Below are 16,953 nucleotides of genomic sequence, written 5' to 3'. Positions count from 1 at the left end.
ATGTGTTGTAATAAGTATGTTTAAAAAAAAAAAGAGGGGGAAAAAATACAACAGGGCTTTCTGTAATCCTCTCTCACAAAATGTGTTGGAATTGAAAAATGGGTATAAAGGACACACTGTTAAGATATGGCAATGCATGCATTGTTTTCTACATAATGCAGTCAGAGTCTCCATGGTAGAAAGAAATTTTTATTTTATTTTTTTTGTCACCATCAGCAGTTAACCTAAAGTAGGAGCTGCTCCATTTCGTTATAGGTTAAATGGCTTACTACACAAAACTAGCTGAGAGACGTACAACATTAGCACTGCTATTTTTAATAGGTTTTAAAAACGTGCTTGAAGATTAGTGATGAGAAAACAATGCAGCATATGTTATTGTTCTGGAATTCTTTTAATAGAAAGCGCTCCTTTTCAGCATTCCCCCTTCAGTGGAGTCACTTAGGCACTTCCAGCTGGTGGCAGGGGATACAGCCATAATACAGCTTTCTCTGTCCCAGCTGTCTTTTTCATTACGTTAAATGCATTACGATGGCTGCACTGTTTTACAAAGGTGCAGGTGCAGAAAGGTATAGGAAGAAATCTGCAACTATGTGTTTTTGTAGTGACTGCAAGCTTCTGCGAGATCTCTGAATCCTGAATGTGTTCCTGGCTCTGGTCACAGATTTCTTTCCAATCACTGGAACATTTGCTGTAAGGGCTGGCTAAAGGTGCCCGAGGAAATCACCTTTTACAAGGGAACATTGTTGTAAAGGATTTTTAATGCATTATGGCTCACGCAGCATCACAGTTAAAGAAAAACAGGGATTTAGAAATAAATGCTGAGGAAGAAACTGAGAAAAAAAGAAAACACAGGAAAAGATCCCGGGATCGGAAGAAAAAGGTATCTAGATCTGTGCCAAATTCTGAACAGGGATTCTTTTGTTTTAATTTTCTTACCTTGCAATTGAAGTATCAAAGCTTGTTCTTGCCTGTAACTTGGTAGCTGTCGGAGTAATTTGTTAACATTGTAAAATAGCATTTGTAACCATGGTTGTGGGGTTTGCAAAGCAATTGAATGTTTAATTGGAGGTTAGTTGATTGCAGTGATGATGCAGAAGGTGTGCTTTCATTTCCCACTTATGTTGCTGTGATATGCAAACTGTCTGTGAGTTGGAAATAGTTTGTAACCATCATGTGAGGTTTAATGCTGAGCTTTCTTGTAGGTTTAATAGCAAAGCATAGCATAATAGTTTAGTCTTACATACATGTACTTAAAAGGGATGTGTGTAGAGGCAGATTTTTTTTGTGTTGGGACTGTGTCACATGTCTGGCTTCTGAAACATCCATTTTTGGGATAATGTTACAGAAATAAGGTGTTTCAGTGTTTCTCTTTTTTCCTAACGGTGAGCTGTAACAGTCTGTTATTAGCAACTTTCTTTTGTTAGGGAAATACGTGGCTGAGATTACAGAGCCTGGTTTTTCTCTGCTGTAGATTTGATTTAGCTGCAGAAAACCCTTCAGCAAACTAGGATCTGAAAAATTCAGTAGGCACTGCATTGCTCATTGTTCAGGTCAGGAGCCTCCGTGTGATTCCAGGCTTACTGTTTCTCTCTAAGGTATAAAGCAAAATAGTTATGGTTTGTGGCATAATGACAGATAAAGAGGCCAGCTACTTTGGCAGCTCTGAGGATATGTCCTTATAAATGACATCTTGTACTCTGCTCCATAGAAATAAGGCCCTGCCACGATTTCTTGTCTTTGGCTGTATCTTATGATAATTTTTTCAAGAACATATCAAGGAGCCAGTTGTCTTTACAGAAACCTGGGCATGTAGTATTTCTGTGTGCCTTTGTGAAATCCCCCTAAGGGGGGGATTGGATAATCTTCATATGCTCAGAGAAGCAGTGCATGTGCTTCCTAAACGACATGTAGATTTCCTCTAACATATGTGCATCCTTTGGTTGGGCGAGAGTCAGCATTTCCCTGCCCTTTCCTCTTTTTCTCTCTGCTGTGGCAGTACTATCCATGATGAAAGCACTGAGAAACCCACTGCCTTCTGTTCTAGCCAGCATATTAGGAGACTCTTAACATGCTGCAGTACATTTGCTGCAGCCATCTACACTGTCGGTATTTTTTCTGTGTGAATGTATAGATCTTCTGAATCATTTTCCAGGATAAAGGACAGTATAAAGAAGTTTCTGTCTTTGAGGTGAATTTTGAGATGCTGCTGTTTGAAACTGGCCTGAATTAGTAATATTTTTCTTGCCTGCTGTTTAGGTTATGTGCAGGTTTGTAATGTTGTCAGGGTGGGTTCCCCCTGCCCCAGCTGAAAATGACCGTAGCAGTAAGGAATTAATTGTAGGAGCTGTCCCCTCAGTCCATATTTACCTATGGCTTGTGAGCTAAAATGTGCAGTCTCTCAGCTAACTCTACTCATGCTGCAGGAAGCCCACGTTGTACTTGAAGTGCTCAAGTTTAACAATAGCGTGCCCAACCAGATCCATGCACTGTCTTTGTGTGAGGGAGCTTCCTCACAACTCAGAATTAGAACAATATAGAAGGGATACAGCAGTGAGAGGCTCTTGATTCAGTGAGGTGAGACAATTGCTTTGTGGACAAAAATGCTTTATTGTTTATACAACACTGCTGTAGAGAGGAAATCTCTCAGCAACCAGAGTGGCACATGGATAAATATCTGTCTATTAATCCCAAATATATGGATTTCTTTCAGCATTTTATTTCTGCCTCAAGAGTGAGAGAAAATAGAGAGCTTTTGCTCCACCAGATGCTTTTTTTGGGTTCTCCCCCCCCCCCCGACCCCTTCGCATCAGACTGGAATTTGGTAGCTTATTCCAGTTTCTTTCTGAGTTTCCTTAGGACTCTGCAGATTCAGGACAGGTAGAGGCCCTCTCTAGTAGGAGAATGGAGCAAAACCTAGGAATTGCTTCACTTAACTCTCATACATTTGGGCATCTGTTGTCCCACATCAAAGATATGGTTTTATTACCCAGTACATGGGGCGTAGGAAGTCCAATAATTGTGGTTGGCCATTTTGTACTTTTCCTGACTATTTAAAACATTTTCCCCCCAAATTTTCCACTATGAGTTGTGAGTCACTTCTTGTTCCTCTGCACCACCCACAAGCAGGCAGTACTTGGGGATTTTTTTGTTGATCACATGATACTGCACAAAGCTTACCCTTTGCTTAAGCAGCATGCAGAAATATCCTTTAGAGTCTTCCAATCACATCGGAACAACAAAGAATGCTAATGGTTCTGGATAATTTATACAGTAAGGAGCCCAAGGCAACCAATGGTTAGAAAGTAAGACTGGTGGGATCAGCCAGTGTCTTAGCCTTGTGTGATACTAGCAACAGTCATGCTGATTTATGTTCCTGTTTAGTTGGAGGATGGCAGTCCGAGGGTAATATTTCACTGCTTTTGACTGGTTAAGCAATTTACAGTGTAATAATGTTCCTGTGAAGGCTTGCTTCAAGACTTGTATGAGAGAAATGACCTTTTTAAAAACATACAAAACAAAAACCTGTGTTATGTCCCATCCCATTTAATTTCAAGGTGAGATATTTTTGAATTGCAGCACTTAGCTCTGTAGAGAGGCTGTGCTTCTGTACCCTATGGCCCCACCACTCTGTTTGCCTGCATTCAGGACATTCCAGTCATTAGCCAAAGGATCTAAAAGATTCAGAGCTTACCCAGCTTAACTCAGGCAAGAGAAAGGGATGGGGCCAGCAATTGAAGGATCTGCATTATACAGGTTTCCCATTTATTCTGTTGAAGTTTTTATTACAGCTTCATGCAGTTCTGCCTCTGGACGGTTGTGCAGTGTCCTACACTGCAAATAGTTTGAGTACATCCAAGGGCACACCTGACCTTTTAATGGTATCACAGAACAAGCCAAACCGCTCTGAAAAGTAAGTGATGGATAGGATGGCTTGCTTGATACTTTACAGTGCAGCTCTGTCATGCATAGTTTGGTTTGTGAAAACTGGAAATTGTTTATCCTGTAATAATGTCTGGACAGCAATTGGTTGCTTAGTCAGTGCCTTTCCTAAAATAAAGGTGAAATCTCTGAGGAGTTTTTTGTGTTCTCTGTTCGGTACCTAGTAGAAGAGAAGGACAGGTCTTGGCTCATACTCAATGATTTATGTTTTATACAATATTTAGTAGGACTGAAGTGGTTTCCATTTGCGTGCAGTGCTCAGGAGCTCTTGTGTTCTTTGGGAACAGGGAATAATTTGATCATAATGCAAAGCCTGGCTGCATACTGTCCCTGAGATGTTAAAGGCTGTTGTCACAGCCCTGCTGCTGCAAACTTGTGGGCAGCAGGGAAAATAAATCCTGCTAATTTCATCATAAGACTCATGGTGTTTGAAGGTTTTACTTAACTCTCAGGTATGCTGAAAAAAATTGCCTTGCAATTTCCTAATGGATATAAATTGAAATGCTGTGTCAGGAATGATCAGCCTGTAGGTGTTGCAGCTGCTCATGTGGCTTTGAGGAGTTTGTGCATCTTCTGGGCTGGGCTGCCAGCTCCAAGGGCCTGTGAGAGATGTCTTGGGCACAGCAGAGCTGGGAACACCTCCCAGGGGCAGCGGGACCCCAGGAGGGCATCATCATATCCTAGCTGGGAGATTCCCTCCTTTTCCTTTCCCCTCAGCTCTCTCAGGGCTGTCAGATGTTTTACAGATCTCAGCCATGTGAAGGTTTTAGTACAAATGTCAATTTCATGTGCAAGCAAGTCTAACAGGTAAAGCTCTTAACTCAGACAATAAGTAAAAATCCCCATCCATTTTTTTAAAAGTAGCTTCATTGTTTATAAACAAATCTTGATTAGAGATCTGTTTCATGGCTTCTGAACAGTTGAACTTGAGCATAGTAGAATCTAGACAAGTTGAGTACAAGTAATTGTTCTTTAACTCATTTGTGTTAAAGCACAAACCAGGCAGACGTTGCTCTAACATCTGGGAACATGACCTATGGTAAGTGAGAAGATGGTGTAGATTAAGGGTCTGAAAGAAGAATTAAGTCAGTGAATCTTTTGTAGGTGTGAGGAAAATTTCAGCCATATCCTTGATTTTAGACATGATGTTCTGTCAGAGGCAAATGAAATAGAAAGGTATTTTTGATAGATGTTTAGGGGCACTGGTGGATGGGATATCTACTAACAATGCTGTATTCTTACCAGTGTGGAGCTTGGTGGTGAAAGTGTTTCTGTTCAGCTGGAGAAACAATTCCTTCTTTGAAGATGACCCCTAAGGGACTGAAACTATTGCGTTGTATTGTGTGTCGAGCACTACAGCATCATTTGAAGTGGGCACTGCTCAGCATTACTTTGTTGTTTATAAACCCAGAAAAAATTTTGCGCTGTTACATTTTTATTTAGCCGGGCTGAGAACATTTACCTTTTCCTTTTCACCTTCTTGATGCCTCAGGGTTGTGCTGTCACAAGGGATGGCCATTAGTCACTATGCAAGTGTCACTTTGGGTTATAACCTGTGTTGTGCCAAATGCTGGCAGCTTGTGGAGGGAGGGGATGAGCAAGAGGAGGGAGGACCAGCCATGGGCAGCCTCGCTGTTACAGAGAGGTGCCTGCATGACTGGATTTACAGCTGGACTCTCAGGCAGTGTAAATCAATACTGTTGCTATTACCTGGTTGGTATTAACACAGAGTCTTTTATCCTGTTTTTTCCACCCAGGCTGAGTTGGTTTTTTGGTGTTTGGTTTTTCTGTTTGGTTTCTTTGGGATTTTTTTTGAGAGTTGAGGGAAGGGGAAATGGGATGCTCTTGAAAGTAAAAGAAAATTCCAAGACGGTTAGTGAACAGTGATTTAAGAAGAAAAAAATTTCTTATATGATTATGGGTGTATGAATATTCAACCCTGTGCCAAAAGTCAAAACTCTGCTAATTTCAAGCTCTTAACTTGCCTGAATTGATGGCTTCAGGATAAGTAATGCATACTTTGATGCTATTCCCTTTGGGCGTTTACTAAATGTTTGTTACTGTGAGCCAAAATACTTGTCAACTAGTGGAACTGACTGAGCACCTGCTAAAATTGAGTGTTAGACTCAGTCAGACCTAGTTTGACTGGAACAGGCTGCTGGGGGGAGGAGGTGAGTTGAGAACTAGGCTCTTGGTGGATGATGTGGAACATGTGTGGATGGAGGAAAGAAACAGAGAAAAAATAAAGTCTGAGTTGTAAGCTGTATTAAAAAAAAAAATTACTGCTCACACAAAGCCTGATGTATTCTCACAGTGATTTGCCTGAAGTTCAGACAATAAAAGGCTGGATTTGCTGCTGTTCAGGAATTTGTGCAGCTGTTTAGGCCACTGGTAGAGTGGTGTCAGGGATTTTCTGGCTGAGGAGTGGGACTAGCGCAGAAGTGCCTTGTGAAGGCAGAGCACGGGGCCTGCAGGGTTTGATGGGCTCCAGTGTTCCTGTCCAGCTGGAAACCTCTCCGGCCTTTTAGCACTCTATAAAAAGAATCCCTCCCTGTTAGACTGGGACGTGCTGGGGAGGCACTTCAGCTGATGAGCTTACGGACCAGCTGCCCCAGGTTGTTCCTCACCTCAGTTACCTAATGCAGGCTACACCCATGTATTTTAAATCCAGAGCTATACATGCCTTCAGAGGATAATTCAGTGTGTGTGGGACAAGTTAAAGGAATGCCCTCATTTTCAAAGTATTGAGTGTCCTCCAGCCTTGCAGCTTCAGCTCTGGGCATTCTGCACATCAGGCTCTGATATCTCTGGTGGATGTATGGGCTCATGTAACACTTTCAAAAAATCTTTTTATTGTGTCTCTTGCCTGATGTGGTATTTTTGTGGAGTTCTGCTTGGTTGACCAGTGCTCTACAAGGTGGGTAATTAGTGACCAGCATGGAAGAGATCAGCTTCTCTTTTTATTTTTTACAGCGATCACTGTGTGGTGACTTGGAAGGGAAATCCAACATTATATTTCTTTAGTATTTATTCAAGGAAGACTAATGTGGAAGGGAGAACTAGATTGAAATAAGAAGATAACTAGATGAAATAAGAAGATTGTCTTGTTAATTGAAAAGAAAATTCACTCTGGGATGTGTTTTATTTTTTTATAAATCATAATTTTGCCAATAAGCTGAAAGCTATGACAGTTTAGTAATACAAATTCATCCCATGTAAGATTTATTGTCCTGAGATTTACACAAGCAGTTGCCTTTGTGTTATGTACCAGAACTAAAACTTTATTTTGCCTTTTTAGTTGCAGAAAGACACGGGACATGTTGTACTTCATAGTCACCTTCATCTGAAAACTTTAGACAACTTCTTATGATTTTGTTTTAAAAACATAAATTATGTGTTTTACCCAACGTTTTGTTTGTTTAGCTGTGTTCTAGTCACAGTTTTGGATTTCAGCTTACTGGGCAGCTGAATGCTATCACAGTTTAATTATCAATTTTACATCTCAGTTTGAGAATTCACTTCAGCATCTTTCTATTTTTTCGTTGAAAGTCATTCAGAATTAGAGAGAAAAGTCCAAGACAGAAGGGTTCACTTCTGTTTCTGATACCCTAGTCCATATTTATGCAATTTAAATCAAGGGGATTTTATGAAAGAAGTTACTTCTTGATAAAAGTGGTGCAATCCATGTCCTCTAATTGATTGCTAGTGAGTGCAAGCAGGAAATGAAGGTCTGTACCTTAACAGGTATCCACTACCCCATCATGGCAAGGTATACAGACACAAGGTCTACATTTATTTAATGGGTGCTACATGACACGTATCACAGAGCCTGTTGGAGCTACCTCAACAACATCTCTACCAGTGGTATTAAGCCTGATGTCTCTGGCCACCCCATCTCTACCAGGAGCCAGTTGGGCTCCTGAGTGTGCCTGGTACTTCACCCATTAAATTAATAATTTAAAATACAAAAAATCCCCACTGTGATCTTGTCACTTGCTTCCCCTGTGAAGAAAGAGACACCTGGTTTAGTGGGAGGTGTCCCTGCCCATGGTAGGGAGGTTAGAACGGGGAGATATCTGAGGTCCCTTCCAACCCAAGCCACTCCATGAATTGCGTTCATGTATTCCACACTCACTTGTAGTCATGTATTTGTAATACCCCTATAAGTACAAGTGCATAGATGAGATAAAGGTATGTCAGTTGTTTGTATTTTTGAAAGCAGAAATCCTGTCAGCTCAGCTCTGAGCTACAGGCCTGTCCTTACCCCTCTGGCCGCTGCCTCTTCAAGTAAGATGCTCTTAAGTACCCAGGCTCTGCTGGAGAGAGAGAGGAGAGTCAGAAGAGGAGACAGGTAGCTGAAGTGTGAGTGCCAGGAAAGCATTTCCAGGAGCTGCTGAAGTGGCTGCTTGTGCATTATCATATTTTCAAAGCAGATCCTTGAACTCTGATAGACTATGGGCAGCTAGTAAGTGATACACATCCAAGTACTTGCATGGTTCCCTAGTAGTGAGGAGAAACCACAGGGTGTCACACAAGTACCCCCCTGCACTAATGTGATCTGCCAGGCTGGGGATGGTGCTCTGGTACACAGCTGCTTGTGTGGCATCTTTGTGCTCTCATCAGCCTGTGTACCAGTCCTGCTGCCCTCTACAATTACAGGCTGTACACACAGCAAAACATCTGTAATGCACGTACAGCATGGGTTTGTGTGTGTGCAGGGCAGGAGCCGGGGGGAGCTGGGGGTCAGGACCTGGCTGGGACTCCCCACCTGTGTGTTCTGTAGCCGTCCATCCACAGCCCTGAGTTGGGCATCTCCAGAGTGTCGCTGCTTCCCACAGTGAGTCTCTGTTAGGGGGCACTTACCCTGGGAGAGGTGGCGTGGTGCTGCAAGGGGTTTAATTCCAGAGGAAGCGTGTTCCCTTTGCAGTGGATCCAGGAAAGCCTGGCTCAGCCCAATGCCAGAGCTGTTGGCCAGGCTGGGTCCCTAGGGAGAAGCTGTCCACAAAGTTGTTAATGGCGTTTTCAGAAGTGCTGTGGCTGTGTATAAATACTCTGTTTCTTCATTTCTGTAATTTACAGTGTGATCCTGTTCCATTGCTGTCATTAATTCCTAATGGAATTATAAATCCTGTTCTTAATGAATAGACACTTTGAAAAGAATTTGTTAGATCAAAAAGTTTAATGGTCTTTTTAAACTTCTGTCAAATTTCCTTTAAAATTCTTCAAATTACAGTGTCACCGGCAATTTCTGCATCACATTCTGAGTTCACAAAGCTCAGAGCAATTCACGAGTCAGTGCAGTTGTTGATATCTAACCTTTCAGTTAGAGCCCCCTTGTTTGCATAATCTACAGAGCTTTCCTTAAAGGCAGTATAATAAAGAGATACCACGTGGTGCTATCCTGGCTGTGCCCTCTAAGAAACCCCACTTTTACCTGCCCTGATTGTTGTTAGAAGATACAGTTGTGGAACTCACTTTCTCTTCAGCACGTTGGTTCATTTTCTGGTGAATTGTAAATGTCAGGATGCAGAATAACTCCATCATTGACTTCCTTTAGTTGAACAAGATTTTCACAGGTAGCTGTGCTGATGTCCTTTGCTGTGTTCTCTCCAGATGGGTGAACTTGAGGACGTGCTCGGCAGTGTTCTCTGGGAACTTGTAGAAAAGCAGAGTTGGGCAATATCCATTGGACAGGTGTTCCCTCCGCTTCCCAACATGAATTTATGGAGTATTTTACTAACAGAAGGCAAAGGTGGAGCTGAGGCACTGACTGTAGTTAGCTTCAGTCACTTTTCCAGCGTTGAATCAGAGTGTCTTATAAATACAGGCATTCAGAGCTTTAGATGAAACTCCTTCAGAGGTTGAATAATTTTATTTTCTCCCACACAGCTTTTTTTCTTTCTCCCATAACTGCATTACCACTCCTTCTGGACCCCTGCTAGGGTATCTCTGGAACTGTAATCATTTCCCTTTCATTAATCACTGGCTCAATGGTGAGCATTTGCAACCATCCCAACAGCTCAATGTACCACTGGCCCATGAGGAAATAGCGGTGTCTGAGTGCTCTCAGTAACCTGTTCTCCTGCTCCCTTTGGATTTGTGTGAATCTGGCAATCACCTCTGATGCTTGGGCCAGTTTTCATGGTCAGACTGTAGGAAAGTGAATACAGATATTTTTCAGATATAGACTCTGACCAGCCCCTGAAGCACAGGTGGGTAAGCCCAGCCAGGGTGCTCTCTATGCCTGAGGGGAAAGATCTCCCCAGAGGAGAGGGATGTGCACCAAGCACCTCATGGTGCAGCAAGTCAGAAAAGAAGCTCAATCTATGTGTGAGTAAATGCAGCATTTTCCCATAGTGCTGAGGAAGCCTCTTTCAAAACAAGCCTTTTTCTTTTTGGCCAGGCAGTAACAAACAGTATGTTCTGGAGGGTGCCTATGGACAGCTTCTGCAGAACAAAACTCTGAAAAGTTGAAACATCCCATGGTGAGATACTGCTCAGAAGTGGGTGGCAAAGGTTTCCTCTATTACATTTTCACCATCTAAGCAGAAAAAACATCTTCGAGGAGAATTGGTGAATGCACTGGATACCTGCAGTCCTAGTTTTTCTTGCCACTTGATTTAATTTGAAACCACCAGCACTTTGAAGCTGTTAAACATCAAAATTCTGATAACTAAAGACTGCTGTTTTTCTACCAGTCTGAAAAGATTAAAAAGATGATGAGAGGAAAACATGTCTCATGACAGTGGGTGCACAATCAAAGTTTCTAAGTAGGGCAGCCTGAGGAGCAGCCAACGCTTTTTAACAGTTATGGGAAAGTGTATGTTGTTTGATGTTCCTATCTGATATTTTTCTGTCTACCTTTTTTTGTACTATCAGACTGTCTGTTTATGCTTAAAGAAGGCTCAAGAAATGTTTTGCACACTCAGCACACACTGCCCACATAAAAGAGGAAAAGTATGAAAACTTCCAAGTCATCCAAGCAACAAACAAAGAGTAGGGGGTTCACCACTGATTCTTCTAGTTTGATGTTAAACAGTTTATTTAATCGCTGGGGTTTGTGTCCATAAAGTATCTCCATGTTTTTGTTTTTGTGCATTTTAAGGACCACTTTGAAATGGCAAGCACTGGCTGTTTTTCTGTTCTTGATACAGAATGTATTTTGCATGTCTTGCATAAGGATCATGGCTACAAAATAAGGCCTGGGCGGGTTTTATAGTTTTTTAATGACCTCTGAGCTGCTGAGTGCTGTCCTGGTGTGTGACCTATTGGTTGTGTCCACAGCCCTCAGGAACAGTTTTTGCTTGTGTCTTACCATAATTCTGGAGGAGAAGTAAGTTTTTTTAAGAATTTTGTGCTTTTTGAAAAGCTTTTGGTGGAGAGGAAGCATGCATGGTAACAGTTCTAATTATGGTTCTTGGTATTCAGTATAAATATCCAATTTACTGTTATTTAGATTAATTTTTTTAATAGTATACCAAGACTTTGATTAAAGGCTGTTTTAGAAAGACTGATCATATTCTTTAAGTTACCGATAGAAACCCATGTTGTTTACAAAGATTTTTTAAAGCTCTTTCAGAATTTTTTCTGTTTAGCCCACCTAATATACAGGAAAGTTATCCAAATCCTGGTTTCAGAAGTGCATGAGTTTAATCTGAAACAGCTAAATGTAGTGTATTTTATAACGTTGTATGTATCTTCTTGGCCTACATGCTTGTTATCCTTGAAGCTAAACTCACTGAATTGTGGTCAAGTCAGAGGTCCAATTAGCAGAACCACTGAACATACGCAATAAATTCAGCTTGAAAGGCCACATGCACAATCTGCCTTGGGTTGGAAAGCCAAGAGATGCTGTGACCAAACAAGATCCGCAGGGAAGCTGGTCAAAATTGTAGCCCTTTGTTCCCAACAGCAAAGCTTCCCCTTTCTCCTTGTTTACTACCAAATGCAAATGAGCAAACAAGGCTGGTGAACTTTTAAGACCAGTCAGTTTGAAGAAAGACGAGAAAGAAGGAATAAAAGGATTAGAAAGGGCCTTGATGTTGAAATGGGAGCAGCGTTTGGATGGGAACAGCAATGGCAGAGAGGGAAGGAGTGATTGAGGCAGCTGTCCCAGAAGTTTGGGTTTATTTTGGCTGTAACTAGGTGGTGGGAGATGAACTCCTCATTCTGAGGAGCTCCTTACTAACTCACAGTGTTTTCTCAATGCCACATCAGTAGATAAAACCTGGGAGAGAAGGGAGCAGAGCAGGAAGGACAAAGCCAGCAAAAATGCAGCCTCTGCAGGGGCCTGGGCTCCAAACCCTGCGGAGCTCAGGGAGGGCTTCAGTTCCTCCCAGGCCAGTGCAGGCAGGCTCTCTGGGCAGCAGGGGCCATGGATGGCTGATAACGTGGCCAGGGGGACATCTCTCTTCCATGAGAGCATCCTCTGTGCTGCAAGTGAGCAAGCAGGGATCTGCCTGCAGGGCTACTGCTCTGAGTGCAGGGCTGCTGGGGGACTGCAGTCCTTGCAAACCTGCCCTGCCCAGGCAGAGATGCTGCCTTGGCTGGGGGAGGGATTCAGGCCTCCAGGTAGGCAAAATGACAAAAACCCTCTAGCTCTGTATAGCATTTAATTGTTTGGAGGACATCCAAGCAATCATCTGATTAAGTCCTTGAAAAGATAATATCACTTATCTGTTATCTGGTTGCATGAATTTACACAGGGGGTATGGAATTTACACAGGGGGTATAGAGTCTAGTGCTTTGCCAAGGTCCACCTCCAAAGAGTTAACCACAAATTAATCGGGGCTTGTCAGGTTTAAGGTATTTCTGGTACAAAGTCGAGCAATTAATGTACGCCCACAAAATATCAATTGTTCCCTGAAATTGTAGTCTGCTAACCAAAATATATTCTTTTTAATTCTTAAAGTTTAGGGGTGAAAACGAAATTCAGCTTAATGTCTTTCTTCTTGTCTTAGTGTGTTTCTTTTTCATTTGCAGTAAAATTTTCTCACATTTTCTTGACAAGTCAAAATCTCTGTCCTAGTTTTTGCAAGACGTGCTCTCTGTGCATTCCTGCCTGTTTCCTAGAAAATAGTTGTCCGCATGAGTTGCCTGACAAAGCAGCAAAGGTCATATCCCAAAAAGGAAAAAAAAGTCACAGATTATATTCATATTCAAACTTAACAATATCTTAAGGAAAGGTTAAGGAAATACACAAAAAGGAAAAATAAAAGTGGAGGGGAAGCAGGGAGAGATTGGGCAAAGCTAGCCAGCAAAATCCCTGCCAGAGCTTCTGGAGGCTTCTGACTGGAACTTTACAAGATGTTGGGTCCTCCTGTTGCTTCACTTTGTCTTAGTTATTCAAAATAGCTTTTTTTTTTTCTTTTTTTCTTTTCTTTTTAAATATACATGCATGCTAAGTAGTGGCAGTTGATTTCGTTAGTATCAGTTATTTTATGCATTTGTTGTTCAGATGAAGATTCAGTCCTGTGCCTCTTGGATAGTTCCGTTCATGAGAACATAAATTGAACATATGAAGCCTTATTAACATGAGGGCTGCCTGGAACCAGTTTTATTTCTGAAGTAGCCAGTTACTGTGATTCAATAAATGCTATTGTCTGTAGTTCTTACATGACAGTTACAGATTCAGGCTGCATAGCTTTAGGGAGCATTTCCTAGCAGTAAAATTTAGGTTTCACATGTAGTGACCTTATTTTGAGTACATCCTGCTGTTTGGTGAAGAGACATTGGTGTGTGCTCAGGGGAGAGTGGTGGCAGGAGAGGACAAGGTCAGAGGTAACTCAGGGGGGTTGTGTTAGCCAGCCTCAGGATGACGACACGCACGTGTTGGAGATGGCAGACCCAGAATGTTTAATAGCAGAGCAGTAATAAAGATGAAGGATTTTGGGCTTCCCTCTGTAATGAGAAAAGGGTGGGTTGTTTTCTGGGAGACTCTGTGCTGGTACTGGATACAAACAGTGCAGTCAGGGGAGGGAGCCTGGTCCTTCGGCCTTGCGCTGTTCATGTACTGCTGATATTTTAGAGAAAGATTTTCTTCACTTCTGATTATGTTAAAAACATGAAGGTTTCACTTTAAAAGATGCTGCAGGTCTCCGAAGTCTGGTTACATTGTGCTTGGAATTTTCAAAACTGTTAGAGCCATGGGCCAGGGCATTGTTTCCTTTCCTGAGTAATGCTGGCAAAGGCAATGGGAGTGCACATGGCAGTCCAACCACTGGCAGCACAGCCTGCAAAATGAGGGGAACTCACCTATCCCATCAGAAAGGAAGGACTTAAATCTTTCCCTCTAGAAAACCTTTGCATTAGAGCAAGGAAGGCTTCTCTCTGCTTTTAAAACCCTCTGGCTGCTGATGATGTATGAGCTGTTGCAGTTGAAATGCATGGGAGAAAATGATGCTGTGTACTAGGCATAGATTTTGGGTTTCAGAAAACAAAATATTTTGCAACTAGATAGATTCATCAGCTTTATGGTTTAGCTGATAGCAAAGAAAAGCTTTGTGGAGCTTCTGGTTTTGAAATATTTAGTTTTTACTTCTACTTTCAGACAGAAAAGCAGCCAGTGGAAAGGTGCACTGTTGTTTGTCAGAGCTCACAAATGACTAAGCAAAGTGCATGGTATCTTTGCTTTTGTTGTCATGGATTTGATTAGTCAAAAGTGCCCAATATTCTGGCACTAATCCAGTCAATTTCCTAAGCCTGCACTCAAGCCTGTTTGTAACTGAGGTGAGTACAGAGGGAGCACTGAGTGCTTAAAGCTGAGACCAGTCTGTAGTGATGTGTGATTACCCCATCAGAAGAGAGTTTTCAGGAGGAAAGATCCATCCTGAAATGCTCTGGGTTATCCCAGCTCTCAAGGATGGGTGTGAGCACCTGAGAGCTGGAGCTGACATCATTTACCTTGAATAGCAGATGGAAATCTGGTCAGTTCAAAAACTTGGTATTTCAAAGACATTTTTTCTTCATAGACGCTTTTCAAAAACTGGTGTTATCAATATTTGTACATTACACATGGCATGGAAGGCCACCTAGCACTGTCACAGTTGAAAATTGCATTCTTATTATTGATTTAATCATGCTTATTAAGCAGCTAATTAACTCATTATATGGATAGTGTTACAGAGGTATTCATCCTATATGTAAAGTGTAAGTACAGAAATTCTCCTTTGGGTAATTATTTGTATGCCACAAACAGCTGTAAATTTGGAAGATACTGGCCAAAGCCTAGCAGCTAATTTAGGCCAACTTTTTCAGATAAGAGTTTCTTAATTTGAAAAATACAGAGCTTAATATGCTCAAAGTCACAAATTTTAAGCTCAACAATGCATTCAAATCAATAACAAGATGAACACATTGTGGAAAAGCACAAAGAAACCAACACCAAACCAAACAACCCATAAAATGCTGATTGAGTTCTGAAAATTAAAAGGTCCATCACTTGAAAGCTTTGTTTTGGCATGTTGGACCAAAGGATTTTTTTGTTTGTTCATTAGGTTTTTTGTGCTTTGAAATTTCTTTGTGAGTGTTTCTGGAAGCTGAAAATTTTGATTACAATGTGTCATTTAAATTAAGCAAGGGATTGCTGAAATAATTTCTGTGTAATCTGGTGGGGGTTTTCCCAGATTATTTTTTTATATTTCTGTGAGCAAAGGGAGCCTTTCAATCACTCATGCTGCTCTCTTTGTGACAGCCCTTCAAATACGTTATGACCTGATAGCAAAATCAGTCTTGTGAAAAGTATTAAGGATCAACTTACCCTAAGTCTGCAAGTGAAATGAAGCCTGAGCCCAAGGTGATTGCATTAAGCATGTACTGTCATTCCTGTCACATCTGGGTTCTGGAGACTCCAATAAGCAGTAAAATGGTTAAGTATTGGTGTTATTTAGAAGAGTGTGTTCTTGGTGACATTGCACAAGTAGAGCTCATCTTGTAAAGCAAAGGAAATTAATTTTCTTAAGTGTTTTCCCAAATCCAGGGGTGAAACATGAACATCTCCATTATCATTAATACAGACATTTCACACTCTGTGCTCTTCTAGTGACTGTTCCATTCAGCGCTTGCTAATTACAAGTCACTAAAATCTGGGCTGCCTGCTGAACTGGGGTGAATTATGCATCTGGAGGTTCAAGGTCCTTCACCTTCCCAGCCCCTGAGGGGAAGGCTTTGTATGGAGGTAGATGTCAGGGCCAGAGAAAAACACATCAGTTCTGTAGACGTGTCGATTTACAATTGAACATTTCCTTTTTTTCTGAGATAATAGACAATTTTTTATGTTTTGAAACCCTTTAGAAACTGGTTGAGGTCAGTGGAATCGAACTTAAGACTGTGAAGAAGACTATTTAAAATCACAGCTATTATCTATTTTAATTTTCTCTGCTGGAGTGTACCCCAAAACATTCATTATGTGGAGGGTATAATCTCTGAACAAATGACATGGTGGAATTAATGAACAATTAACTATGATCATATGTTATAAACAGAGCTGATTAGAATCCACACATGCCTGGATTTTAGAAAGACTCTTTTTTGACTCAGCTTTTGTGTTGCTGAGATAGGACCTCACAGCTCTCATTTCTTATTCATTGTGTGAGCATAACATCATTTCCTCTGAGGTAAGGCTACATCTCTTAGTTTTCATGGCAACCAGACAAAGAATTAATCTATTCTTCAGCTTACTATGTGTGGGGAGGGTAGGGGAGAGGAAAATAATGTGTTTTCCTCGTATCCATTTTTCTAGTATGCTTAAGTTATTGACTTCCTCCTATAACCTGGAGACCATTCTCCAATATCCCACATGTGATAAATCAGAGAGAATATTGCAAAGCCGGAAGAAAGGGAATATCTGTCCCCAGTAGCTGCAGCTGCGAAGTGGTGTGTGCAGCATGGAATGCAGTTACTGTGCAGAGCAATTTACTGTCTTCATTAAGTCCGACGAGAGTCAGGTGAACCGTATAAAACCCATCTGAATTCACAGTGGGCTCCATGCATACTATTTACACTTTTTTCCTCTCC

At 41.5% G+C, this 16,953-nt stretch overlaps 1 protein-coding gene across 33 annotated transcripts in view; it reads left to right on the top strand.

The window, feature by feature from the left end:
- The window catches only part of ANK3 (ankyrin 3), a 345,762-nt gene that overhangs the window by 149,540 nt on the left and 179,269 nt on the right, over window positions 1-16,953 (top strand). For 10 of the 33 annotated variants that reach the window (XM_042033328.1, XM_042033327.1, XM_042033325.1 and 7 more), the window contains exon 1: window positions 452-880. The exons of 2 other annotated variants lie outside the window; for them this stretch is intronic. In XM_042033328.1, the coding sequence (XP_041889262.1) occupies window positions 767-880 (114 nt within the window). In that variant the 5' untranslated portion in view covers window positions 452-766. Of the gene's footprint in view, window positions 1-446; window positions 881-16,953 lie in introns of those variants that run through there. 21 more of the 33 variants (XM_042033335.1, XM_042033333.1, XM_042033332.1 and 18 more) reach the window with 9 other exon arrangements.

This window comes from Corvus kubaryi, unplaced genomic scaffold (assembly GCF_017639235.1).
Source record: "Corvus kubaryi isolate FWS band 111438036 unplaced genomic scaffold, C.kubaryi_AGA036_p1.0 37357, whole genome shotgun sequence".
Classification (NCBI taxonomy): Eukaryota; Metazoa; Chordata; class Aves; order Passeriformes; family Corvidae; genus Corvus; species Corvus kubaryi.
This window is presented reverse-complemented; position numbering and strand designations above follow the sequence as displayed.